General features: G+C 51.7%; 1 protein-coding gene across 7 annotated transcripts in view; it reads right to left on the bottom strand.

Annotated features, from left to right (window-relative positions):
• PIK3C2B (phosphatidylinositol-4-phosphate 3-kinase catalytic subunit type 2 beta) overlaps positions 1-25,707 on the bottom strand; it is an 81,134-nt gene that overhangs the window by 18,478 nt on the left and 36,949 nt on the right. For all 7 annotated transcript variants that reach the window (XM_003357389.5, XM_013989566.2, XM_013989567.2 and 4 more), the window contains 16 exons: positions 25,482-25,545; positions 22,631-22,777; positions 21,923-21,956; positions 20,305-20,500; positions 19,173-19,295; positions 14,451-14,618; positions 13,790-13,901; positions 11,514-11,656; positions 9,594-9,782; positions 8,110-8,203; positions 7,893-7,987; positions 7,262-7,442; positions 5,756-5,863; positions 4,720-4,812; positions 3,422-3,551; positions 2,171-2,307 (listed from right to left, as the gene is read on the bottom strand). In XM_003357389.5, coding sequence (XP_003357437.4) covers positions 2,171-2,307; positions 3,422-3,551; positions 4,720-4,812; positions 5,756-5,863; positions 7,262-7,442; positions 7,893-7,987; positions 8,110-8,203; positions 9,594-9,782; positions 11,514-11,656; positions 13,790-13,901; positions 14,451-14,618; positions 19,173-19,295; positions 20,305-20,500; positions 21,923-21,956; positions 22,631-22,777; positions 25,482-25,545 — 2,014 coding nt within the window. The remainder of the gene's footprint in view (positions 1-2,170; positions 2,308-3,421; positions 3,552-4,719; positions 4,813-5,755; positions 5,864-7,261; positions 7,443-7,892; positions 7,988-8,109; positions 8,204-9,593; positions 9,783-11,513; positions 11,657-13,789; positions 13,902-14,450; positions 14,619-19,172; positions 19,296-20,304; positions 20,501-21,922; positions 21,957-22,630; positions 22,778-25,481; positions 25,546-25,707) is intronic.

Below are 25,707 nucleotides of genomic sequence, written 5' to 3' on the forward strand. Positions count from 1 at the left end.
AAAAAAAAAAAAAAAAGGTATCGAGGAGATGCAAGTAGCTCCCTAAGCTAGAAATTCTCATACGATGGGGAGATGCAGCGGAAGAGACTGCAGGGCTAGGTGGGGCTGGATATAAAAGACTTTGCCCGGGATGCTGAGAGCAACGGAGTGATATGAGTGGTTTGCACTTCATTTTAAAAGATTCAGAAATCAAGCAGAGGACGGTTATGGAAGGAAGAGAGGAATTCCAGTGGTTCAGAGGACAGATAGCAAATGGCTGAAAGAAATGGTAAGAAGAGGACAGATTTAAGAGCCATCTGGGGAAGAGAACTAACAGGGCTTCATATAGCAGAGGTGAGGCATAAGGAAACATCAAGAAGACTCACTGGGGTTCTTTTGCTACACATCGGATTAAGGATCCAGCAAGGTTACTGCAGTGGCTTGGGTCTCTGCTGTAGCATGGGTTCGATCCCTGGCCTGGGAACTTCCATGTTCTGTGGGTGTAGCCAAAAAAAAAAAAAAAAGACTTATGGCTCTGTTTGGGTGACCACACAGAAAGAGTCATAGCATTCACTGATAGGAAACGCACAAAAAGCAAGAGGCTTTTTTTAGGGCCACTCCCCTAGCACATGGAGGGTCCCAGGCTAGGGGTTGAATTGGAGCTACAGCTGCACAGCCATAGCAATGGGGGATCTGAGCCTCGTCTGCGACCTACACCACAGCTCACAGCAACGCCAGATCCTTAACCCACTGAGGCCAGGGATCAAACCTGCAATCTCACGGTTCCTAGCTGGATTCATTTCCACTGAGCCGTGACGGGAACTCCAAGAGGCTTCTTTTTTTCAAGAGGACAAGGAGAGACAGAAAGCTCGGCTCTGCCTATACTGAGCTTGAGGTATAGGTGAGACACAAGCGGAGAGACCCAGAGTGTCAAGCAAGGATGCAGCTTGAGGGAGGGAAGAGGCAAAGCCTTGGGAAGTCATCAGCACGTGTGTGGTAACGTCGGAAGAGAGGATGAGCTGGCACATGAAGAGTACAAAGAGCACAGCGGGCCAGGAATTAAAACCCTGGGGAATGCAAACATTTTTAAGGCCACAGAAGATCATCTAATTACATGTTCACTAAACCACATTCTGATTACAACTTGGCTGCCCACATAGGTTCTCCTTCAGGGATTAAAGGCTTTGATCAATATAGGTTAGTAAATGGATCCTCTTGGAAATTAAATTACATAAATCAGCAATCTGGTTAATGGCCCTTCTCTTATGCGGTTGGTTATTGGGACTTACTCTGTCCTCTGGACTTATTAACCCAGAGATAAAAGCCATGAAGCGTGGACCAGTCACAGAACCCAGGTCCTACCTCCCAGTAAAGCCCCACTGAGGAAGGTCAGCTATGTTTCCCATCATCTCTGTCTCATATCTATCCTCGATCCTGGCTTCTGCTTACAAGCTGGCCACAAACCAGCTCCATAACTACAAGCAACTGAGTGAATCTTCACTCATACCTGTGAAAAGAGACGGTGGATAAAATGATCTCTAAGTCTCTTCCTGGAGTTCCCATTATGGCTCGGTGGTAATGAACCCGACTAATACACGTGAGGATGAAGGTTCGATCCCTGGCCTCGGGCAGTGGGTTAAGGATCCAGTTTTGCCCTGAGCTGTGGTGTGTGTGACAGACACAGCTCGGATCCCACATTGCTGTGGCTGTGGCCGTGGCCAGCAGCTGCAGCTCCAATGCAACTCCTAGCCTGGGAACATCCATATGCCACAGGTGTGGCCATAAAAAGCAAAAACAACAACAGAAGTCTCTTTCAACTCTTGTTCTGCAAAGCACCACTGGACCCCCGCCCCCCAAGGGCATAGGAAGACCTGAACAGGATCCATGACCAAAAGGGTGACAGGCGGGTTCTCCGAAAGTTGGTCCCCTTCCCCAAACTCAATCTGCCAGAGGAACTCAGCAAAGGCTTCCCAGCTGGATACCAAGGGATGTTCTCAGTCAGGTTACAACAGTCCTTTGACCCATCCCTAGACATTTGGCAGCACCAGTTGACCAAAAAAGAGTGTTTGTTTCCTCCCAACACAGCTGAGCTGTCTTCTTCTCTGTGCACGTGCAGGCCTTGTGGGAACACGGCCGTGCAGCAGGGTCGGGCACATCCCACCCCAGCTTCGCCCCCACCCTTCAATCCTACCTTCTCATACTCGTCCTCCCCAGGGTTGTGTTTCTGCAGCCAGTCGGCGAGGGGCCGGTCCTTGAAGGAGCCGGTCACCCCATGCTCCACCTGGATCTTGCGCAGGGTCTCAGAGTTGGGGATCATCTCCACCATCCCTGTGAGAGGGGACGAATCGGGGTCACTCTCCAGAGCAGAGAGAAGGGGTCTGGTAGGAGGGGACCCCAAGAGCTTTGCTGGACGCATGCCTGTAAGGTAAGCTCTGGGGCATCTGGACAAAGTCTAATAATAAGGGAAAGAAAATCAGTGCCTTGGTTTCATACACCCCACTGCGACTCTCTGGTCTCCCCAGTTCATAGCCATGGTCCTTCTGTGCTTTAACTTTTACCGCGGGATTTTCAAATACATGTAAGGATAAAGAATGGTATCATGAACTCACACAGATCCATCACCCAGTTTCAGAACTTATCAGCACTCTGTTAATCTTGTTTTATCTATTTCACTACCCCCACCCCCGAATGCTTCTCCCTCCTCTCCTCCCCCCAACCCCCGCTGGAGTATTTTTAAGTAAATCTGGTACATGTCATTTCACTCACAAGTATTTCAAGTATAACTAACAAGGACATAACCATCACGCCATTATCACATCCAAAAATTTAACAATCATTCTCTAATCTAATCTGATCTGATCTAACCCTGTCTACATGCAAATTTCCGCCAATTGTCTCCAAAAAAAAAATCTTTTCTATGGTTGATTTGTTAGACTCCAGGATACAAAGTTTATCCAGGGTGCTTGGTTGTTATGTCTCCTAGCTGACTTTATTTTATAGCAGTCTTTCTCCCCTGCTTTCTTTCTTTCTTTCTTTTTTTTTTTAGGGCCACACCCACAGCATATGGAGGTTCCCAGGCTAGGGGTCAAATCGGAGCTGTAGCCACCGGCCTACACCATAGCCACAGACACTCGGGATCCGAGCCACGTCTATGACCTACACCACAGCTCACGGCAACACCAGATCCTTAACCCATGGCACGAGGCCAGGGATTGAACCTGTGTCCTCATGGATGCTAGTCAGATTCGTTTCCAATGAGCCACGATGGGAACTCCCCTGCTTTCTTTTTTAATGCCATTCCACAGCTTCTAATAGGACCACCTTGCCCTTCTCATTTTTCCGGAAAAGCACACAGTTCACATTGGGGAAGGGCAGAAGGGCAGTGGGCAAGGATGCCCCCACACCGGCTGCCCATTCATGGCCCCACCCACCGCCGACTGACCTCTCCCACGGCCCGTGGAGAAGCAGCGGAAGATGACCATGCGCATGTCCAGCCCCTCCTGGACCCAGATCTTGCTCATGATGCGAATCATCTGTAGGGTCAGCATGTCCTGGCGGAGGTCGTCCCCACACTGCAGAGAGGAAGACGTGACCAGAACCAGCTCCTCCGCCTCCCCCAGCTCCCAGATCTCCCAAGAAGCAACCTGGCCCAAACTCCAGGGACAGGGGCCGCTCACTGGGTTCACACCAGGTCAAGCACCAGAGATGGGCCAGCTTCCACATTTTGCCCATCCCCTCAAGCCCACATCCCCATCCGAACTGAAGTCACATTCCTCTTCTTCATGCAGCCCTCCTGACCCGCAGGGCCTTTCTATTTTTCACTTTTTGGCTGCACCCACAGCATGCAGAAGTTCTCGGGCCATGGATGGAACCCATGCCACAGCAGCCACCCGAGCCACAGTTAGTGACAACGCCAGAGAACTTAAACCCCTGAGCCATCAGGGAACTCCCTGAAGCCTTTTAAAGATTTGAATGTTTACATCTTGGATTTGGAACTTACCCACAACAAATATATGTGACTAAGTTACGTGCATGCCTTTCATTTCCCCCACTCCATTATATGCTCTGGCATTCATCATTCACTCCTCAGAATTGTGCATGTAACAGTTAGAGGGACCTTATGGTTCATCCAGGTCCAACCTGCCCCTGATACGTGTATTTCTTCCTCAGCATGCCTGCCACTGAGCTTCTGCTTGAATACCCAGGGACAAGCAGGTCAGCACTTTATCCATTCCATTGCTGGCTCTATCTTCTAGAAAGCACTGCTGTATATTGAGCCGTCAGTTGCCACCGTACATACATATCCCAACACTCTGTCCCTAGCCCTCTGGGGCCACAAAAAATTAATCTATTTCCTTTTTCACCTGATCATCTTCCATACACGCAAATGGCAGCACAGACTAGCAGGTGGATCCCCTCCTCTCCTTCGCTCTTTCACCCACATCCTACCAGGCTAGAGAGAAGTATCCTTTTTTTTTTTTTCTTTTTAGGGCCATACTTGCGGCATATGGAGGTTCTCAGACTAGGGGTTGAATCAAAGCTGTAGCTGCTGGCCTACACCACAGCCACGGCAACTCGGGATCCCAGCCACATCTGCAACCCACCCCACAGCTCACGGCAAAGCTAGATCCTTAACCCACTGAGAGGAGCTAGGGGATCGAACCTGCGTCCTCATGAATGCTTGTCAGGCTCGTTAACCACTGAGCCACGACGGGAACTCCGTGAGAGAAGTATCCTTACCTTAAAGATGACCCGGATGTTCTCACCCAGCGGATCCACATTTTGGAAGGAGAGCTTGAGTGGGACTGCGTTGGAGTTGAAGTAGGAACAGTCCTGCCACAGTAGAAAGGCAATGACAAGGGGCAGAGGGGCCCGGGGCCCAGGAGGCAAACGGCCCCTCCACCTCTCACCGGCTGCTGTTCATTGTTTGCTTCCAGGTTTTTGAGGAACCCGCACTCCTTCCTTCCCTCCCTCCTGCATGAGCCTGGTTCAGTTTGTTAGGATTTCGGCTCCAGCACCTGACCTCCCAGCCCTTCAGTGCATTCCACACACAACTTCCTAACTGTGTGGCCTCAGGCAAGACACGCGTCCCATCTATAACTCAGCTGACTGCTCTGTAAAACAGGGCTCTCGAAAGTATGGACTTGATAAGACTTGTGAGGATTGGAGTTCCCGTCGTGGCTCAGTGGTTAACAAATCCAACTAGGAACCATGAGGTGGCGGGTTCGATCCCTGGCCTTGCTCAGTGGGTTAAGGATCCGGCATTGCCGTAAGCTGTGGTGTAGGTTGCAGATGTGGCTCGGATCCCTCGTTGCTGTGGCTGTGGTGTAGGCTGGCAGCTGCAGCTCCGATGGGACCCCTAGCCTGGGAACCTCCATATGCCGAGGAAGCGGCCCAAGAAATGGCAAAAAGACAAAAAAACAAACAAACAAAAAACAAAACAAAACAAGAGTTGTGAGGATGGAATCTGATAACCAAAGGAAAACACTTAAAACACTTCCAGTCACAGAGAGAGCGCTGATACATGGCAGATAACAGCATCACTAGCCTGGACTTCAACCTCACCCAGCCTCATGCATGGAGATACTTACACAGCCCCCAACCCAGTGCCTCCACCCTGCACAGCTGTCAGGGGGAAGGCCAGCCAGCTGGGGTTGGAAAGAGGCCTCACACGTGGCTTTCTTCCTCATCTCTCTCAATAACCAGGTCAGGGAGGACCTTGCTGCCACGGAGCCCTCCCCATGCCGAGAGCACCCCAAACCCACCAGACACTCACCCTGGGCACGATGCCCTTAACCAGCAGACTGGGGCTGAGCGGCAGGCGGCAGGAGCCATTGAGGGTAAAGAACTGGCTCACCTCCTCCAGGCCGGTGCGGAGGATCCCCTGGTGGTGGAGGGAAGAGAGCAGGGGTGAGGTGAGGCGAGGGGCCCATAAGCTCACTCAGAGCGAGGCCTCTCCTGGGGGCGGGAGCCCAGTAGTGGTTGGTATGGAAACAAACACTGAGAGGTCTGGACAACCTCCTGGAGACTGTGAAGGAGGAAAACCACCCCACGCACACCCCAGCCTAGACAGTGCCTGGCAGCAGCCCAAACACCTACAGAGGCTGGGTGGATACCAGAACAGCTTAAAGCAGGCCAGGGTGAACCTGGAGGGCGGCTGCGGGTCAAGGAGAGGCTGCTCGGGCTGTTGCCAAATAAGCCAATAATCCAGACTTTACAATCGACCAATTTTCTTTTTTTTTCTTTTTTTGCTTTTTTAGGGCCACACCCGCAGCATGTGGAGGTTCCCAGGCTAGGGGTCGAATTGGAGCTACAGCTGCCGGCCTACACCAGAGCCACAGCAACGCCAGATCCGAGCTGCGTCTGCAAACTACACCACAGTTCATGGCAACGCCAGATCCTTAACCCACTGAGCGAGGCCAGGGATCGAACCCGAAACCTCATGGTTCCTCATTGGATTCGTTACCGCTGAGCCACAACGGGAATTCCACAATCCACCAATTTTTAATGTTAGCAATCAGGATCACCACTGCCTAATACAGGCCCCTTGTACAAACAGATAAAGTGTCTCCTCTGGGTGGCAGCAGCCCTAAGCCATGGCTCACAGCACAGGGAACAGAGTATGACTAGATTTCAGGCTTCACTTGTCCCCTCGGGCTGGGTGCTCTTGTGCAGTGAACAATTCACACAACTGTGTTTAGCCTTGAAGCCAAATGGTTAAATAAAAAAATGTAACACTTGGGAGTTCCCATCGTGGCTCAGTGGGTTACAAACCTGACTAGTATCCATGAGGACGCAGGTTCGATCTTTGGCCTTGCTCAGTGGGCTAATGATCAGGTGTTGCTGCAAGCTGTGGCATAGGTTGAGATGCAGCTCGGATCCCGAGGTGCTGTGGCTGTGGTGTAGGCTGGTGGCTGCAGCTCAAATGAACCCCTAGCCTGGGAACTTTCATGTGCTGCAGGTGCAGCCCTAAAAAAAAAAGTAATACTTAGCAAGGTCAACAAAACACATCCACAGGCTGTATCCAGATCCTATAGATTAGAGTGACCTCTCTCTAGTCCCTCACCAGAGATGATCAAGTGCCGTCCTGCTGGTCAGGATGCTTTAAGGGGAGTTTCTGGCCTCTCAGCAGGTTAAGGGTCCAGCATTGATCACTGGGGCTCTGGTGACAGCTGTGGCACCAGTTTGATCCCTGGCCCGGGAACTTCTGCTTGCTCAAATTAATGACTGGCTGCAGAAGCCCAGAACTGGACACTGGCAGAGGCAGCCTCACCCCACTCACCTGCCTTGCAGACGGGGCAGCCTCCCGGACCTGCTGGGCCAGCTTGGCCAGGGTATTGACAAGCCAGCACTGGCGGTTGAACTCCTCTCTTAGCCCCTTGCCACAGCAGCACAACAAGGCCGCCAGCAGATACTGGTAACGCATGCTGAACTGAGAGTCCTTGAGGCCATCTTTCAGCAACCTAAGAGGCAAAGGGACGGGGGTATCAGGATACCCAAGGGAAGATAGGCAAGCAGGGCGGGGAGCAGTCAGACCCAGCTCCAACTCCTTGGAAAACCAGCCCCGACCTTGGAAAGGAAAACAGACTCTGGCTGCCAAACATGCAGAGATGTGCATCACACCCCAGCCTGCCCACACTGTCTTTAAATGGTGCTCAAATGGTGCATCGGGTTTCCCCTTTCTGTTTCCACCGTGCATGGGGGAAGGGGCGGGGGCCAGGGATGATCCCCAGGGGGCTATACGGGGGTGGGCTGGGACCCCCTGATGAAAAGGTGCTGGCCCAAGGCCATGTGCAAATCAGTAACATACTGGACCCAGACGGCTCAGCTCTCCACCTTTGCAAGCTTTGCAGTAAAATGCTCCCGAGGGAAAGACACGTGTCTACCTCCCTCCTTTCTGCACGTAGTTTTACCAGAAGAAGTAGTGAGTCACTCTCAAGTCCGAGACAGCTCGTTTCAGGAGGAAGCGCACCAAGGGGCTGTCCAGGTAGCACTCGTACTTTAAGGCCTGAGAGGGAGACAGGGGACCAGAGGCTTTGTTGATGGCCAGTCATCTACACCATCCCTGCAGAAGGCAGTCTGTCTTGGGGGTGAGACCATCAGAACTGGAGGGAAAGCCAGTCAACCCACCTGCACGAGCTGGGGCAGGTAGTCGAGCAGCTCAGCATCGGAGAGGGAACCGATCCACTGGACAGCCATACGACGCACTTCCTGGTCTGGAAAGCTGCAGAACAAGCCCAGCCCTCAGACAATCCAGCCGGAGGGTCTGAGGCACAGGAGTGAGCAAACAGCTGCGCACCTGGGCTTCCGAGGCACCGATGGAGAAAAGGCAGTGGCTCCCAGAATCTGCCAAAGCTACCACAAGAGCTAAGTCCTAAACACCCTTTCTGGATTGAAACCCTTGAGAATGGCCCTGGCCCATGGTCAGAGGCAGCCATGGGCCATGGAAGTCACTCTCATTCCCTGTATGAGTTAAAGAAAATGGGGCAAAGTCCTCAAGCCCACCCCCAAAGATCTCTTCCTTGACTCCCACTGTGCCAGAAATTCCTATCATCAAAGAGCCCTTGGGGGAATTCCCATGATGGCTCAGCAGTTACTGAACCCGACTAGCATCCATGAGGACGCAAGTTCGATCCCTGGCCTCGCTCATTGGTTAAGGATCCAGCATTGCAGTGAGCTGTGGTATAGGTCACAGATGTGGCTCAGATCCTGCGTTGCTATGGCTGCAGCATAGGCTGGAAGCTATAACTCCAATTCAACCCCTAGCCTGAGAACCTCCATATGCCGCAGGTGCGGCCCTAAAAAAGAGCCCTTGGGAAGGCCAAAGCATTATCGTGTACCATCTTTTAATGAAAAGCTTGCCAAGCAAATAACAGAGAATCACAGAATTACAATTCTGAATTGCCAGTATACCCTGGCAGGATTAGTTTAGCAGAGGTTAGCAAAACTGTTGCCCCCAAAAGTCCTGAGGGCGAGACACATGGATCAGGTAAATTTTAATTATTAAGAGTGATAGAAAATAAGCAAAGAACATTGGGTACCATCTGGGGGGGGAGCTCTGAGACTGGGAGCCTGTGTCCCCAGAGGAAAGAGGAAAGAGAGGACTGTAAAAATAGAACTAAGTGATAAGGTTTGGGTTACACAGGCATATGCACATGTCAAACCCACTTGTGCATTCGCTTATGTGTAAATTTGACCTCAAAAGAAAAAAATGTAAATAAACATTGAACTCTATTTAACGACACACACACTAAAGTATCTAGGAAGGACTTATGCATCAATTTACCTCAAAATGTGTAAAAAAAGATGATGTAATGATGGAGGGTACCTACACAATCAAGCCAATATAACGAATGCTAATGCTTAGAATCTAGGTGGTGGAAACATGGATGTTCACTATTTAATTTTCAGTTTTGTTGGATGTTTGAAAAGTGTTCATAATATAACATGGGGGGGTGGGAACAGCATAAGAGAAAGAGAAAGGGGGAAAAGCCCTGAACATCCATGCCCGCTTGACCATTCTCCCCAGGGCTGGTTCAGGTCAGCCAGGGGCAGGGTCAGGCCCTGGCTTTGGGAAGGACACGTGGTAAGGAAAGGTGGGTGTTACAACTCACGTGGCATGCAGGAGCCCCAGGGCATCCTGGTGGTTCATGTGAGTCCACTGCTTCAGGAGAACATAGATATCCGGCAGGCAAGCCCACTCCCAGCTGGGGGCGCTAGCGAGCACCAGGGGGAGTGAGCTCACCTCTGAGTGACAATAATACCGCTTCTCCCACAGGCGCTTTTTGTCAGCATCAGTGAGCCTGGAGGTGAGAGGGATAAGGGGAGGTGAGAGAGAGAAGTCAGCCAAGAGGGTAGGGTACTTATTCTCCAAGAGAATGCTACACACTCCAACCCAGTAGTTTCCAAAATTTGCTGCATATTACAATCACTTGAGGAGCTTTGCAAACACCCTCTTGTCCAAGCTACACCCAAATTAAGAACATCTGGGGAACTTAGGCATCAGTATTTTATCTATTGATTTATTTTTATTTCTTAACCATACCCGAGCCATGCAGAAGTTCCCAGGCCGGGGGTCGAACCCGCACCACAGCAGTGACCCAAGCCACAGCAGCAGCAACACCAGGTCCTTAATCCGCTAGGCTGCTAGGGAACACCCACTTTAAAAAATTTATTTATTTGGGGGGGGTTATTTATGCTGGGTTTTTTTGTCTTTTCTAGGGCCGCACCTGCGGCATATGAAGGTTCCCAGGCTAGGGGTCCAATTGGAGCTGTAGCCACCGGCCTATGCCACAGCCACAGCAATGCAGGATCCTTAACCCACTGAGTGAGGCTAGGGATCACACCTGCAACCTCATGGTTCCTAGTCGGATTTGTTAACCACTGAATCATGGTGGGAACTCCTGGAGGGTGGGTTATTTATGTATGTATTTACCTATTTATTTATTTTTGGCAGCATTGGTATTTTTAAGTGATTGCAATGTGTGAGACAAACTTTGGGAGCCAGGGTCCAGATCTCATCTTTGATCCTGACTCAGGGACATCTCAGACCAAGGCAGAATGCAGAGGCCAAGGGCACCAAATTTGCTACCCTTCCTGAGGAGGCCCTTAGGGCACCACTCCCAAGGAGAGCCACCAGAGGGCAGTGGTCGCCACATCAGGGTCTGGGCAGCTGGGAGGCCTCCTGGGGCTTCCTGGAGCCAGCTGGAGGTTTTATAGGACCCGCAGCTAATTGGGCTTCGCCTGAGATCAGGTGTCTAATGGGAGAAGGGAGCTGAGGGGCTAATGAAGCAAGGGGTCAGCAGAGGAGTGGGGGCAGGGATATCCGCAGTCACTCAGCTATTCAGGCTGCTTTGAGTATACTCAGGACACACGGGACAGAGATGAGCCCCACTGCCCTCATTTCCTCCCAAACATCGCATGCCCAGGGCCATGCAGGGACCAGAGAGATACAAGAGAGAGCAGGCAGGGGACAAGCCCATACCCCACCAGCTCCACCAGCTTCTCCAATCCTGGTGAGAGAAGCAGCCCCACGAATAAGATCAGCTTGGATTCTGCTTACCCCTGACAGCTGCCAGCTTGCCTCGACACCTGATCCTTTTTGGAAAGTGACAGGGCCAGAGAAAGGCAAAGGCTGTGAGTGCAGAAGGGGCAGGAGGTGGGGGCAGGGTGGAAAGTACAGCATCCAGTGGTCCCAGCGGACAGCAAATCAGAGACAGCTTATCTATGGGGTGGGGAAAGCTCTGGTCCTCTTGGCAAGTCAAGTCTGGGCTGAATCCTCATTGTGGGGATGGTGGGCCTTCCCAGATCTAACATCCTGACCCTGAGCTCTCCATTTTGCCTACAGTCAGCTCATGAAAAGGGCCTGGGGGCTGCAGAGCCCTCTCTTCACTTCCTGCCTAGGTGGCCATACATCCCACTGTGACTCCCAAAGCAGGAAGACGGGAACCTGCTGGGAGGGAAGAGAGGTCTGCTAGAACCCGAGACACTTAGTGGGGCCCTGAGCCACACACGGGGGATGCCCTGGGCCTTACCAGTACAGGGACTCCTTTTGCATGATGTTTTTAAGCACGCGTTGGTCTTCCTCCCGGAGGCTGCCAAACTCATAGCGGGGGCTGAACTTGTCTCCAGCGGGGCTGGTGAACTTGATGTCGAAGGCCGAGGTGGGGAAGTCAATCTGGGAGATGGCATCAGAGACATCAGAGAGGCGAGGAGAACAGGCAGGCAGGTGTGGCTGCCACTTGCCTGGGCCCCAACTTCCCTCTCCCCTGCCAGAGTTCCCGCCTTCCTCCCTGGCTCCTTAACCCTCAGGTTCTTTGTCTGTAAAATAACCCTGTTGGACTTGGTGATCACTAAAGTCCCTTCCAGTTGTACCTTCTAGCAAAAAAATGAGAAAGGAAAAAGGAAAGAAAGAAAAATGGCCAAGTCGATAAGCAATGGGATTCTGTTGTATAGCACAGGGAACTATATCTAAGCACTTGTGATGGAACATGATGCAGTACAGTGTAAGAAAAAGAATGTATATATGGGGGAGTTCCCTTCGTGGCTCAGTGGTTAACGAATCCAACTAAGAACCATGAGGTTGCAGGTTCGATCCCGGCCTTGCTCAATGAGTTAAAGATCCGGTGTTGCCATGAGCTGTGGTGTAGGTCACAGACACAGCTCAGATCCCACATTGCTGTGGCTCTAGCATAGGCCAGCGGCTACAGCTCCAATTAGACTCCTAGCCTGGGAACCTCCATGTTGCAGGTGCGGCTTTGAAAAGACCAAAAAAAAAAAAAAAAAAAAAAAAAAAAAAATCAACAAAAACAAAGAATGTATATATATGTATGACTCAGTCATGTTGCCATACAGCAGAAATTGAAAGAACATTGTAAATCAACTATAATAAAAAAAATTGTGGAGTTCCCGTCCTGGCTCAGTGGTTAATGAATCCGACTGGGAACCATGAGGTTGTGGGTTCGATCCCTGGCCTCGCTCAGTGGGTTAAGGATCTGGCGTTCCCATGAGCCGTGGTGTAGGTAGCAGACATGGCTCGGATCCCACATAGCTGTGGCTGTGGTGTAGGCTGGCAGCTGTAGCTCCAATTAGACCCCTAGCCTGGGAACCTTCATATGCCGTGGGTGCAGCCCTAAAAAAAAAAAAAAAAAAAAAAAAAAAAAAGACAGAAAAAAAAAATTTTTTTAAAAGAGAAAAATGGCCAAGTGAAAAGAAGAGGAGGCATCTAGATGAGAGGTCTGGCCCCAGGCCAGAACTTGGAAGAGAAGTGTCATTAGGCTGAGCCACTGGGGCCTCTATGCTGAGGGCACTACTGCCTGATGGGAGGTGGGACCACATGCATGGCAAGGGCCCTGCCAACTCAAGCCTTCCAAGCTGGATCCCCTTGCTCTATGCTGCTATGTTCAGCCTCCTAAACCTCACTCAGAGCTCAGTGATTCAGTCCTCAAAGGGAGTTCCATGTTCTTTCATTTAAGAAATATTTACTGAACCCTAACATACACCAAGCACTGTTCTGAGCCCTGGGCAGAAAGCAGTAAGTAAGACAGATAAAAATACCTGCCTCTTATAATTTTATTTTTTTTAGGGCTGCACCTACAGCATATGGAAGTTCCCAGCCTAGGGTTTGAGTCAGAGCTATGGCTGCTAATCTACGCCACAGCCTCATTGATGTAGGATTCAAGCCACGTCTGCAACCTACACCACAGCTCATGTAACACCAGATCCTTAACCCACTGAGCAAGGCCTGAGATCAAACCCGCATCCTCATAGATACTAGTTGGGTTCTTAAAGCACTGAGCCAAAATGGGAACTCCTCCTGCCTCTTAGAATTTTCATTCTGTATCACTCTATATCCACATTAATATTCCATTTTCCATATGGAATATCAGCTCATGACCACAAGAAAGGGGAGCCAGAAACTATAACTATACCTTGGACCTGACCAACTCAGCCTCCTCTCCCCAGAGAACACTGAGTGGCTGTAGGGAAGGCTCCCTCACGGGCCCCAAGAGGGGACAGCTCAGATTAGTGTCATGAGGGTTCATACAAGGGACTCTGAGGAGCTGAGCCCTGGATGGCAAGGGTCTCAGACCCTGCCCGCGGACTTCTTGAAATCAGTTTACTTCCAGGAGATGGGACATAAATTCCACCCAACACCCCCACCCACTCTGGCTCTCACCAGCTGCTGAAGTCACATCACCCCACGCCCAAGTTCCACACTTTCTCCTACTGCCTCTGCCCAGCCCTCAAGGCGGAAACTTGGAGGGGACTCTGGAGTGGTCCTGATAAGTGGGAGAGGCGGGGACCTCACCTGCAGGATGACACTGTCTGGCTGGTGGAAATTAGGTGCACTCCATCGGCCACTGGGGTTTTCCTGCGTTGCTGGCCATAAGCCCAGGAGCTTCCGGCCACAGGTGAGGACTCTAAGGAGGATGGAAGTTGGGATGAGCCAACAAACCCAGCAACTATCCTGCTCCCCCCATCCAAAATTCTGCCCTTTCTGCTTGAAGCCACTGCCCAATTCCCCTCTCTTTCTCCCCACCCTGCACTATGGACCTTTCCTGCTGCCACATCCTATAAAAGCCCACCCCTTCCAGGAAGCCTTTCTTGCTAAGCTAGGGCTGCAGGGTCTGGCGGCAGAGATGCCTTTTATGATGTAGAGAGCTGGGCTGGATGACCTCTAAGGTCCTTCCAAGGACAAGACCAGATGACATGACCCGAGTATTGCATTTCCACGCCCCTTTCCACCAATCCTGCGCCACCAGTCCTGTCCAGTAGCTCTTGGTTACATCAGTTGTCCTGGCCACCAGTCCTGTGCCTTGGTCCCCTCCACCAGGGCTGGGAGCCTCGGCTGGTAAGCCCTCCTGGGCTAACCCTTGAGAGCGGCACCAGCCAGTCCAGCAGCAGCCAGGCCCCCTCTCTCCATCCCCTCCTCCCTCTCAAGGCCAAAGTGCTGCCCTGGGCTCACATACTGCCTGAAGTTGAAGAGCGGGGCAGTGACCCAGCCCAGGACTTCGGGCACCCGCCGCTGCTTATTGGCCTCTGAGGAGCTCCCGGGCGGGGGGATGGGCAGAGCATAGAGAGTGGCAGACAGCAGGGTCTCCCGAGGCAGCCGGTTCACCTGCACGGGGAAGCAGATCCTAGGGAGGACAGGAAACCACATCAGGAAGTGCCACCTCTGTGGCTTCCAGGGGCAGGTGACCCAGGAAGTCAAGCTGAAGCTAAGAACTCCCGAGGTGCTCCCTGGCGGGGGGCCTTCCTGCAGGACCAGGACAGATCCCAAACTGCGGGCAAACCCTCCACAGGATGCCCCCACGAACATGGTCCAGTGTCTTTGCAGGGTGGGTCTCAGCACAGCAAAGCAAACACCCTGAGGTTTTTTTTTTGTTTTTTTTTTTTTGGGTCTTTTTGCCTTTTTTAGGGCAGCTCCCACGGCAAATGGAGGTTCCCAGGCTAGGGGTCGAATGGAAGCTGTAGCTGACAGCCTACACCAGAGCCACAGCAACGCAGGATCTGAGCGGGATCCGAGCCACATCTGCAACCTACACCACAGCTCATGGCCACACCAGATCCTTAACCCACTGAGCAAGGCCAGGGATCAAACCCGCAACCTCATGGTTCCTCGTCGGATTTGTTAACCACTGAGCCACAACAGGAACTCCCATCCCGAGATTTTTGAGGCCACCCCCAGTGACCAGAGAGAACTCAGTCAGAGCCACCTCAGAGCTGAGGTGACTACAGGTCCCCTACTGTCAGACAGACTCCTTCCCTCGTTTTCGGATTTCTGCAGAGGGTCACCAAGAAGCAGTTGCTTTTGACAATCCTTTTCCGTGAAACAACCCGGATCCCTCCCCACCCTTCTGCTGTTCAGAACAGTCAGGAAGCAGCAGCAGGAGCTCTGCCTGTGGCTCCCCTCCCCCACACCCTCCCACCTGTCTGTCCTCACCACGCATTCCCTTCTAGGGAACCCCGCATTCCCTTCTAGGGAATCCCACACTCAGGGCACAAGATGGTTTGTTCTCAGCCCCAAACATTTTCAAAGCCAAAGGGATAAAGAGAAGGGACTCCTCCACGTCCCCAGCTGGTGAGAGAGCAAACTGGCAGGGCCCAAAGAACCGAGCGGCAGAGGCCCTCACCAGTACCAGGCCCAGATGGCTGCTCCCAGGCTCCCAGGCCTGAATCACACCCGGGCCACTCCCTCTGAGTTCACAATAAGGAACTGGGGTGGGGTGAGGTGGAGAGGGGAGCAGAGCTGTGGGAAGAGGGAGGACACACATTACCTTTCGGGGAAGCTGTGCCTGGGCCAAAGTCCATACTGTCACACCCTCTGGCCAGCCCAGGGCCCGGCAGCTTCTAGGCCAGAGGCCAGAGAGGCCGGGTGGCCACGGCCAAGGTTAGCAGTCTCATGGTCAAGCAGCCTTCCCCCACCGCTGCCCCTCACTCCCCTAGGGAACCTCCACCTGAGTGGGACGCTCCCTCCCTCCCGCCAGAGACTGGCAGAGCCCTGCTCTGTCCCAGCTGCCCCTTCGCTGGGGGCCCTCAGCTATAATTAGGACCCCTCAGCAGCCAGCCGACATGCCAGGCCAGGGCTTGGCCAGGGTGGCAGAGCGAAGCTGAGGGGCCTATTTTGAGAGTTAGCTGATCCGCACAGCGCTGCAGTGGGGAGAGAATCAGCTGACCCTGGAGCAAAGAGGAGAGGGAGCTGGTCCTGGTCCCTTTCTTTTCACTCAAGAAGAGGCTTGCAGCTCCATATCCAGAGGAAAATGAGAGCAAGGAAACTTTCTCTTTTTTTTTTGTCTTTTTGCCTTTCCTAGGGCCGCTCCTGCGGCATATGGAGGTTCCCAGGCTAGGGGTTGAATCGGAGCTGTAGCCGCTGGCCTATGCCAGAGCCATAGCAACGAGGGATCAGAGCCACATCTGCGACCTACACCACAGCTCACGGCAATGCTGGATCCTTAACCCACTGAGCAAGGCCAAGGATCGAACCTGAAACCTCATGGTTCCTAGTCGGATTCATTAAACACTGTGCCACGACGGGAACTCCAGAGAGGGAAGAAACTTTCTAACTGAAAACGTAACACCTAGAAGCAGCCAGGGGCCCCTTCTCCTCAGCCCTCAAGTATATCTAAAACCTCCCGCTTGCACCTTCACCTGGGGTCAGTCAGGATAGCCAGTAGGTGAGCTGTGGCCCTGAACCTCCTCCCTGCCCAAGAAAGTCCCCTCCTCCCTCCTCTAGCCCCTTCCTCAACAGCACATCACAGAAGCCCCCTCCTCCAGGCAGGCTTCCTGGGATGCACCAGTCCCAGTCCTGGTTCTGCCTCTCACAACCTTGGAGAATTACTCACACCTCTGTGCCTCAGTTTCCTCAAGGAGAGGAACAGAGCTTCACTTGTGTGCTGTGTGTATCTACCGTGTGCTTTCTGCTACGTGACAGTGTGGTTACCACCTTAGCACCAGGCTATACACATAGTACTTTCCTGCATAAATATTGCCACACGTCAGTCACTGTGTCAGTCACTTGGAAGAGAGAAACCAGAACTGAGAGGGCTCCCCCAGCTAAGAAAATGATAAAGATGAAAGCATTTCTCTTGTCCTAGGTATCGTACCAAGTACTTGCAACCTCCCAGCGGCACCCAAACAACCTTGTAGGGAGGCCCTATTACCAAGCCCATTTTGGGTTGAATGAGCTGCCCAAGGTTGCGCCTACAGGGAGGAGAGGATGACTGCGCCCAAAGCCTGTGCTTTGAACCCTACACTGCAGCGCCTTCTCCAGCATGCCTCAGTCTGGATCACGAAGGTGCTAAGAGGTGTCCCATGGGGCATCTGGATGGACAGCACTGAGATGACACCCTTTGCAAGGCTCCAGGTAAGGGACCAGCCCTATGGGGTTAGAAGCAGGGATGCAGAGAGAGAGCCCAGTGAGACCCACAGTGCAGGCAGCCTGCGGGAGGACACACCGGGCTGCTTCCAAACCTCTGATACTCCATGGGAAAGGGGCTAAGACTCACTGTGGGGTCTGCCTGGGCCAGAGCACTGTAAAGCACCCCTCCCTTGGCACTAGTAGTAATTGAAGCCCAAGGGGATGGTGAAACTCAGGAGCCACCCTCTGCCACGGAGGTGTCTTTCCTGACCCGGCGGGGTTTTTTTTGTGGTTATTGTTTTGTTTTGTTTGTTTGTACCAGTGTACCCACAGCATATGGAAGTTCTGAGAGGTCAAATCGAAGCCACAGCTGCTGGCCTACACCACAGCCACATCTGGGACCTACATCACAGTTTGTGGCAATGTCAGCTCCTTAACCCACTGAGCGAGGCCAGGGATCAAACCTGCATCCTCATGGATACTAGTTGGGTTCTTAAGCTGCTGAGCCAAAATAGGACTTTTGTTTACACCTTTATTGCTCTAGGAATCACAAAAGTGTGAAGGCAGGAGAAAAAGTGTGCCTTTCCCCACTATGCACCTGTAAAATGGCCCACCCCTTCCTGGATTTCCACAGACTCTCCGTCCACCTGTTGCAGCATCCTTGGCTTTTTAACCTGCGCTCCAAATATTAACGTTGCAGTTCTGCTCTCTACAGAAGGACTCAGGGATATGTCAGTCTGGCAAAGTGAAGCGTCAGGGAGCCAACAAGGTGCTTTCTGACTGTCTGGATGGAGAACAGCACAGAAAAGGCACGGGTTACACGAACTCCTGCCATGTCACCACCAAGGCACTCTCACCTCCATCTCCTTCCTGCTTTGCTTAGCTAATGCCTACCTTCCCATCAGCAGATTGCTGTTAGTAAACGGTGGTTAATATGACCCTGTACTTGAGGTTTCATATTTCTATGTATAACCTGTCCATCTCATTTCAGTACCACAACTGCCTCTGAGTTAAACAAATGTCCCCACTTCAGAGTTTGAGAAACTAAGGCCTGAAGAGACCACAGAGAATCTAGGACTAGAGACAGAGCTAGAAAAAGCCATATTCCCATGACTCCAAACCCATTATTCTTCCCTCTGGGCAGCCTTCCCTTATCTATAATGGAGAAAACACAGTCCCCTCTCCATCTTCTATGGGAACTTCAGGAAGAAGGGAAAATACAAGCCTCTCAGACCAGTTAAACCATTTAAGAGAGACATGACCAAAACAATCAATTATTATTAAAACAACATTCATATGGCCCTTCATGGTTTACAAAAAACCTTTATGGATACTTCTTTTTTTTTTTTTTTTTTTTTTTGTCTTTTTGCCTTTTCTAGGGCCACTCTCAAGGCATATGGAGACTCCCAGGCTAGGGGTCTAATAGGAGCTGTAGCCGCAGGCCTACGCCAGAGCCACAGCAACACGGGGATCCAAGCCTCGTCTGCAACCTACACCACAGCTCACAGCAACCCCAGATCCTTAACCCACTGAGCAAGGCCAGGGATCAAACCCAAAACCTCATGGTTCCTCGTCAGATTCGTTAACCACTGCGCCACGACGGGAACTCCCATGGATACTTCTTGTTGGAGACGCATAAGGAATTGAGAGGTAAAAATTATACTCATCCCCACTTAAGAGTTAAGGAAGTGGAGACAGGTGGCTGAATGGCTTGTTGGGTTAGGGCTGGTGACAGAGCCTGGTTTAATCCAGGTGTGGGCTCCTAGTTGGAATCTGGGCATTCCGAAGGTTGCGAGGGTCTGCAGTGGGCACTGGAGCCCAGGGGAGGGCTTACTGCTGGTCCCAGATGATGAGGTGGAAGAGGTACTTGGAGAAGTGAGCCCTTCGGGTCTGCAGGGGGCGGCACAGCTCCTTGCCGCCATGGCTGAGGGAGCAGGAGAGGTAGAAATCTTCATAGCTGCAAGAGAAAAGGCGTGGGTCAGGACACTCAGCTCCCAAACCCCACCTCAGTCACCCAAACTACATCAAACTTCATTTCCTCTGGTAAAACTCCTCTTGATGGGTGAGACTGGAGGATGGGGTCAAAGGACGAGACGGCTAAACTGGATTTGCGTGCTCTGGGAAAAACAACTGAATCTGGATCCCTTCGCCCAGTTTAGGGGTCTGTGCTGAGCCCTTGGTTTTTCTCGCTTCTTCATTGGGAATCAGCCACGCAGCCTCCACTCCTCATCCAGCTCCAGCCCATGGAGTGGCTCGGTGTGTGTGTCTGCCTGCAGGCGCATGCGCAGGTGAGAAGGGTGGGAGATGGAAAACAACATATGTCGACATGAATGCCAACACATGGGGGTCCCTGTGGCTGGTGACAGGTGCCTGACAGAAGAGGTCAGAGAAGGCCCTGGTTTCCCAGGCTGCCTCCTTTGTTCTCCGCCAATCGCCCAGAGGAATACATTAAGTGAGGAACAAAGAGAAGGAAGGGGGGGGGAGTGTGGAGCCAAAGGCCTACTCCCCCAGGCCTGGGATGCTGGGGGACCCTGAGAGGAGCTGAGGATTACCAAGTGAACGTCCTCCTCCACCCACCCTTGCAGGCCGAGGGAACTCGAGACAAAGGGTCATCTCCCAGCTCCCCACCCCCTCCCATTGTGCGTCTGCAGGGAAGTGCAGTCATTGGCCCTGGGGCATGCACTCAAATCTGGGAAGTGGCCATCTGTCGCAGCAGCATCTCCATCAGCTGGCCTTGGATGGGAGGGGGCAGGGATGCCTACGCAGCCAGCAAGACCTGACCACTGCAGCCTCTTCTCACTCCTCTGGGATAGCCCAGCCCAGGTCTGTCTCCCTCTCAACCATAGTGCACCACGATGCCACAGAGCCTAAACTGAAGACAGTGGGGTCCCATGCAGACAGAAGAAGCCATTTGAAGACAAACTCAGTTCGCTCCCTCTAGGGCTCCCATTCAGCCCAGGGCTCACCTGGTAGCCCAGATGATGGGGATGCGGTGGGTGGCATAGACGGTAAAGGCCAGGGGCCCAGAGAAATGGCAGGCCTCCTGGACCAGGTCATGCTTGCGGCTCCCGTGCACTGCTGTCTGGAAGTCTGCATTGAATGTGTTGCAGTACAGCTCCACCAGGTCCAAGATGGCTGCTGTCAGGGCTTCCACAACCTTCTCTGTGAAAGGAAGTGGACAGAAGGAGAAGTCGTGAGGCTTCAATGAGCCCCATCCTGTTGCCATGGCACTGCCTAGGATGGATACCCTAGGGCAGTAGTCCCCAAATGCCATTTGCCCATCTGGGATGAGATGAGGAAAAAGCAGAAGCTTCTCACAAAATGATAGATAGCCAATATTAAACACTGTCCTTCTCTTTATATATTGCTACTTATTTAGTCTGAATGTCCCTTCCTTTGGGAGCTAGTGGGAATAATAATTATCAGCTACTTTAAAACATTACTGCTGGAGTTCCTCAGTGGCTTAGCGGAAAGGAATCTGACTAGCACCTATGAGGACGCAGGTTCAATCCCTGGCCTCACTCAGTGGGTTATGGTTCTGGCATTGCCATGAGCTATGGTGTAGGCTGCTGATGCGGCTAGGATCTGGCATTGCTGTGACTGTGGTGTAGGCTAGCAGCTGCAGCTCCAATTCGACCCCTAGCCTGGGAACCTCCATATGACACAGGTGCAACCCTAAAAAAAAAAAAAAAAAAAAAAAAGACAGAAAAATAAGAATAAAATGTTACTGCTTAGCAAAACAAAAGCTGACAAGTCTACTATGCTGGTCCCCCAAATAATACTTTTTGGTCTATGAAATCCAAAAGACTGGAAATCACTGACCAAAATTCCCAGAGATATGATCTTTATAGGTCTAACATTTTGCTTCAAAGAATTAACAGGGAATCCTAGCAAAAATTTCTTTCTTTTTTTTTTTTTTTTTTTTTTTGTCTTTTGTCTTTTTTAGGGCCGTACCCACAGCACATGGAAGTTTCCAGGCTAGGGGTCTAATCGGAGCAGTAGATGCCGGCCACAGCCACAGCCACGCCAGATCCGACCTGCATCTCTGACCTGCATCTGTGACCTACACCACAGCTCACGGCAACACCGGATCCTTAACCCACTGAGCCAGGCCAGGGATAGAACCTACAACCTCATGGTTCCTAGTCGGATTCGTATCTGCTGCACCACAACGGGAACTCCATTTTTTTTTTTTTGAAACCTTTCTTTATCATCCTCTCCCCAAGTTGCTAAGTTGGAAACACAGGGGTTATGTGTGAATAGTCACAACCTACCCAAGTGAGAGTTTTCCCATCTGGCACCCAGGACTGACTCTGCCTCACCACGCCCACCCTCATGCTTACACCACCTCATCACCGTCTCCCAGGGACACCACAGGAATAACGAGTACAAATAATGAGAAAACATTTTGTGGAAAGAAATGTGCTCTCCAGCTGTATCCACGCCTCATATAGGAAAACACACACACACACTTACAGAGGCAGACCTGGAACCATAAATCAGGGGACAGAGGAGAAAAAGGAATCTGGGCAGAGACTACAGTTTTCAGCTGCCCCTCCTGGATGAAGACAGCAGCACCCTTACCTCGGTTTTCCCTCACAGCCAAGACGGTGGGATCCTATTGGGGAAAAAGAAGAGGGACGAAGCTTCAGGGCCATGCCTTTTCCATCACAGCTGGAAGGAGGGCTTTTCACAGCTGCGCTCATCTGCACCAAACTGGACAGAAATTTGAGGAGCAGAGGTTCCCCAGGGAGGATAGAGTAATACTTTGCACCAGATTCGTGTGATAGACAGTGAGTCAGCTCAGGGATAAAATTATTTGTGTCCACCCAAATGAGATGCTCTGGCTCTTAGGCCACTTCATTACAGATCACAGCGCCCAGAGGGATAGCTGGCCCTGCCTGCCCAGCACACAGCCCCCACCATGGTGCCCTTGGTCCCTGGCCTGGGAGAGATTTTGGTCTCACACCTTGATGGGGATGCAACCTGCCAGGCAGCACCTCAGTGATTAGAACTAAAGCTTTTGCTGGCCTGGGCTCCTGGCAGTCAGTCAGTCCCCTGGGATGGGACGTGGGGAAGGGAAGGCAGAGGGGAGGCAGACCCTAGCCCACCCTCATCCTCAGGAAGAGGTGACCCACCAGCATCCATTCCCCAAGAATTCTTGTGGCTAAATGTTCAAACAAAAAAGAAGGAGGTGGAGAGCAGTGCCTCTGAGTAAGTGGATACCTAGTCACCCAGTTTCCGGGAAGAGTCCTCTCCTCCTTCCCCAAGCCGGTGCCTGGGCCCCGTTACCTTCTGAATTTTAGGCTGCATTCGGGAAGGGCAGGGGGGCAGCTGGTTGAGAGCGTTGGTGATCTCAGGGGTTTCCACAGCGGCAAGGGCATTGCAGATGGCCTTGACGGACTGGACCACCCTGTCGGCCTTCAGTGGGAAGTCCCCCTGTGGGAGGCAGCACCGTGAGGCTGGCAGGCTAGTGCTCTCAGCCTCCAGCACCCGCAGTGTTGAAGGAAGGGGTTGGGAGAATCAGGGGCTCACAACCCTCAGGAGTAACCAGTGGAATCCATGCTTTTTTTTCTTTCTTTCTTCCTTCCTTTCCTCCTTCCTTCCTTCCTTTCTTTCTCTCTTTCTCTCTTTATTTTTTGGTCTTTTTGCCATTTCTTGAGCTGCTCCTGTGGCATACGGAGGTTCCCAGGCTAGGGGTGGGATCGGAGCTGTGGCTGCTGGCCTACACCAGAGCCACAGCAACTTGGGATCCAAGCCACCTCTGCAACCTACACCACAGCTCACGGCAATGCCAGATCCTTAACCCATTGAGCAAGGCCAGGGATCAAACCCGCAACCTCATGGTTCCTAGTCGGATTCGTTAACCACTGAGCCACGACGGAAACTCCTTTTTTTTCTTTTTAAATGATTTTCCTTTTTGCCATGATAGCTGGTTTACAGTGTTCTGTCAATTCTCTACAATACAGCAAAGCATGCTTTATTTTCAAACATCTGGCATGAGGGAGCCACCTCTCCTACTGAATGAAAGGAGCCATACCCATGGTCCCACATCCTCCCCGAGTGTCCTCTACTTCTGGCCTCTCTCTGTCTGCTACAGTCTACTTATACTAAACAAATGCATGCAAGGTCTCCCCCAGAGACAGGCAGTTCTAATAAAATCGAGCCGTAGGGAAGAGCAAGACCAAAGAGACCACACTGAGGCCCCACTTGCCTACCCAGCCTTCTTTCTTTCTTCTTCTTCTTCTTTTTTTTTTTTTTTTTTGTTGTTGTTGTCTTTTTAGGGCCGCACTGCAGCATATGGAGGTTCCCAGGCTAGGGGTTGAATCACAGCTACATTTACAGTCACAGCAACGGGGGATCTGACCTGCGTCTGCGACCTACACCACAGCTCACAGCAATGCCGGATCCTTAACCCGCTAATCAAAAGCCAGGGATCGAAGCCACAACTTCATGGATCCTAGTCGGGTTCGTTAACCACTGAGTCACCACAGGAACTCCCACATAGCCTTCTTTCCCCTATTACCATCTTGAATGTCCAGACAGGTCTCATATCAGTGCCATGGCCAAGGCCACACCTCTGCACTTTGGCTCCTGCAATTTTCTCATTTGAAGTCTCCTCACCTGTCCTGCCCTGATTACCTCCATAAATGCAAATCACAGAGCAGCTGAACTCCAACCTCCAACGTCCCAAAGCCTTCTTGGGCCAGGCCCCCTCTCTATCACTCTCGAAGCGCCCCTGATTAACTCTCCACAAATCTCTTCTGTCTTTTTTTTTTTTTTTTTTTTTTTTTTTGTCTTTTTGCCTTTTCTTGAGCCACTCCCACAGCACATGGAGGAGGTTCCCAGGCTAGGGGTTGAATCGGAGCTGTTGCTACTGGCCTACGCCACAGCCACAGCAACACAGGATCAAAGCTGCGTCTGCAACCTACACCACAGCTCACGGCTATGCCGGATCCTTAACCCGCTGAGCAAGGCCAGGGATCCAACCCACAACCTCATGGTTCCTAGTCGGATTCGTTAACCACTGCACCACGACGGGAACTCCAAACCTCTTCTGTGTTCTAACAGCTTTATGTTACTATTCTATTTCCTGGCAGGAAACCAAGCTCCCTGAAGGCTAAAACAGTTCTTCTTATGCTTCCCTACCTACTGCAGCCCCTGACGAAGAGCCAGACTAGTACAAAAAAGGTGCTGAGAAAACTCCTCTCTCAGAGTTCTCCTGTGGTTAAGGATCCAGGGCTGTCATTGCGGTGGCTCAGGTCGCTGCTGTGGTGTGGATTTGAACCCTGGCCCTGGAACTTCCATATGCCACAGGCAGGGGAACAAAGAAATAGAAGGAAGGAAGGAAGGAAGGAAGGAAGGAAGGAAGGAAGGAAGGAAGGAAGGAAGGAAAAGAAAGAAAAAAAAACAGAGGGAGGAAGGAGGGAAGGAAAGAAGGAAGAAAGAAAACTCCCCTCTCATCATAGTCACTATTCAGCAGAGGCTACTAGAGAAGAGATTCTGGCAGTCAGTGGAGGGCTGAGCAAGATACAAAGCTCAACTCCCCCAAAAGGACGACCACTACTTAACAGGATCCATGAGATAGGGATGGTTTTCAAAGATCACTGTCTGGTTTTCTTCAGCTTCACGACACGGGGGGCAAATGTTTATTCGCATGATTTTGAGGCTTAAAACTCCACGTGAATGCAAGTGAGGAGAGGCCTGGCCCTTCCCTACCCTTGTGACCCTCCACCTCCTGATGGTTTTCCACGCACCACACCAGCACATCAGAACCTCTCAGATCAGACGTCGCAGGGCCTTGCTCACAGGATGTACACTCCAGTGCACATGCAAGCACAGCAGCTGGGGTGACAACACTATGTCCCTTAGCTTTGGAGATGCCCCACTCCAGAGACAGGGTCAGAGCACAGTTCCTGACCTATTTCTACAGACAAGCAGAATCCTTCTATACGCACTTGCCAGCTGCCCAACAGCTGGCAGGCTAGGTTTGCCATATCCTAGAAGGAAAAAAGGTGCTCTGCTAACAGATTCTCAACATCTACTCCAGAACCCTTTAGTGCTGGTTGATCCCAGGAGGACTAGAGAAGGGGCGGGGGGGGTTACTTTGGGCAGCTGGGCCAACCCCAGGATTTGTACTCACATCAGCCAACAGGAAGGCATCCACCTCATTGTGGTAAGTGTCAAACAGAAGACTCAGGGCCTGCCTGGGGAGGTGGGGACGAGGAAAGGTCATAGGAGAGGTCAGGACTGACTCAGTGCACAGGAAGACTCATTCTCTCCCTCTCTCTCCACAGCTCAGGAATCAGATTCTAGTTTAAAGGGGTTCCCGGTCTTTTTACAGGGCCCATGAAGACTGAAGGCCAGCG

The sequence above is a fragment of the Sus scrofa genome, chromosome 9 (genome assembly GCF_000003025.6).
Source record: "Sus scrofa isolate TJ Tabasco breed Duroc chromosome 9, Sscrofa11.1, whole genome shotgun sequence".
In the NCBI taxonomy this organism is placed as follows: domain Eukaryota; kingdom Metazoa; phylum Chordata; class Mammalia; order Artiodactyla; family Suidae; genus Sus; species Sus scrofa.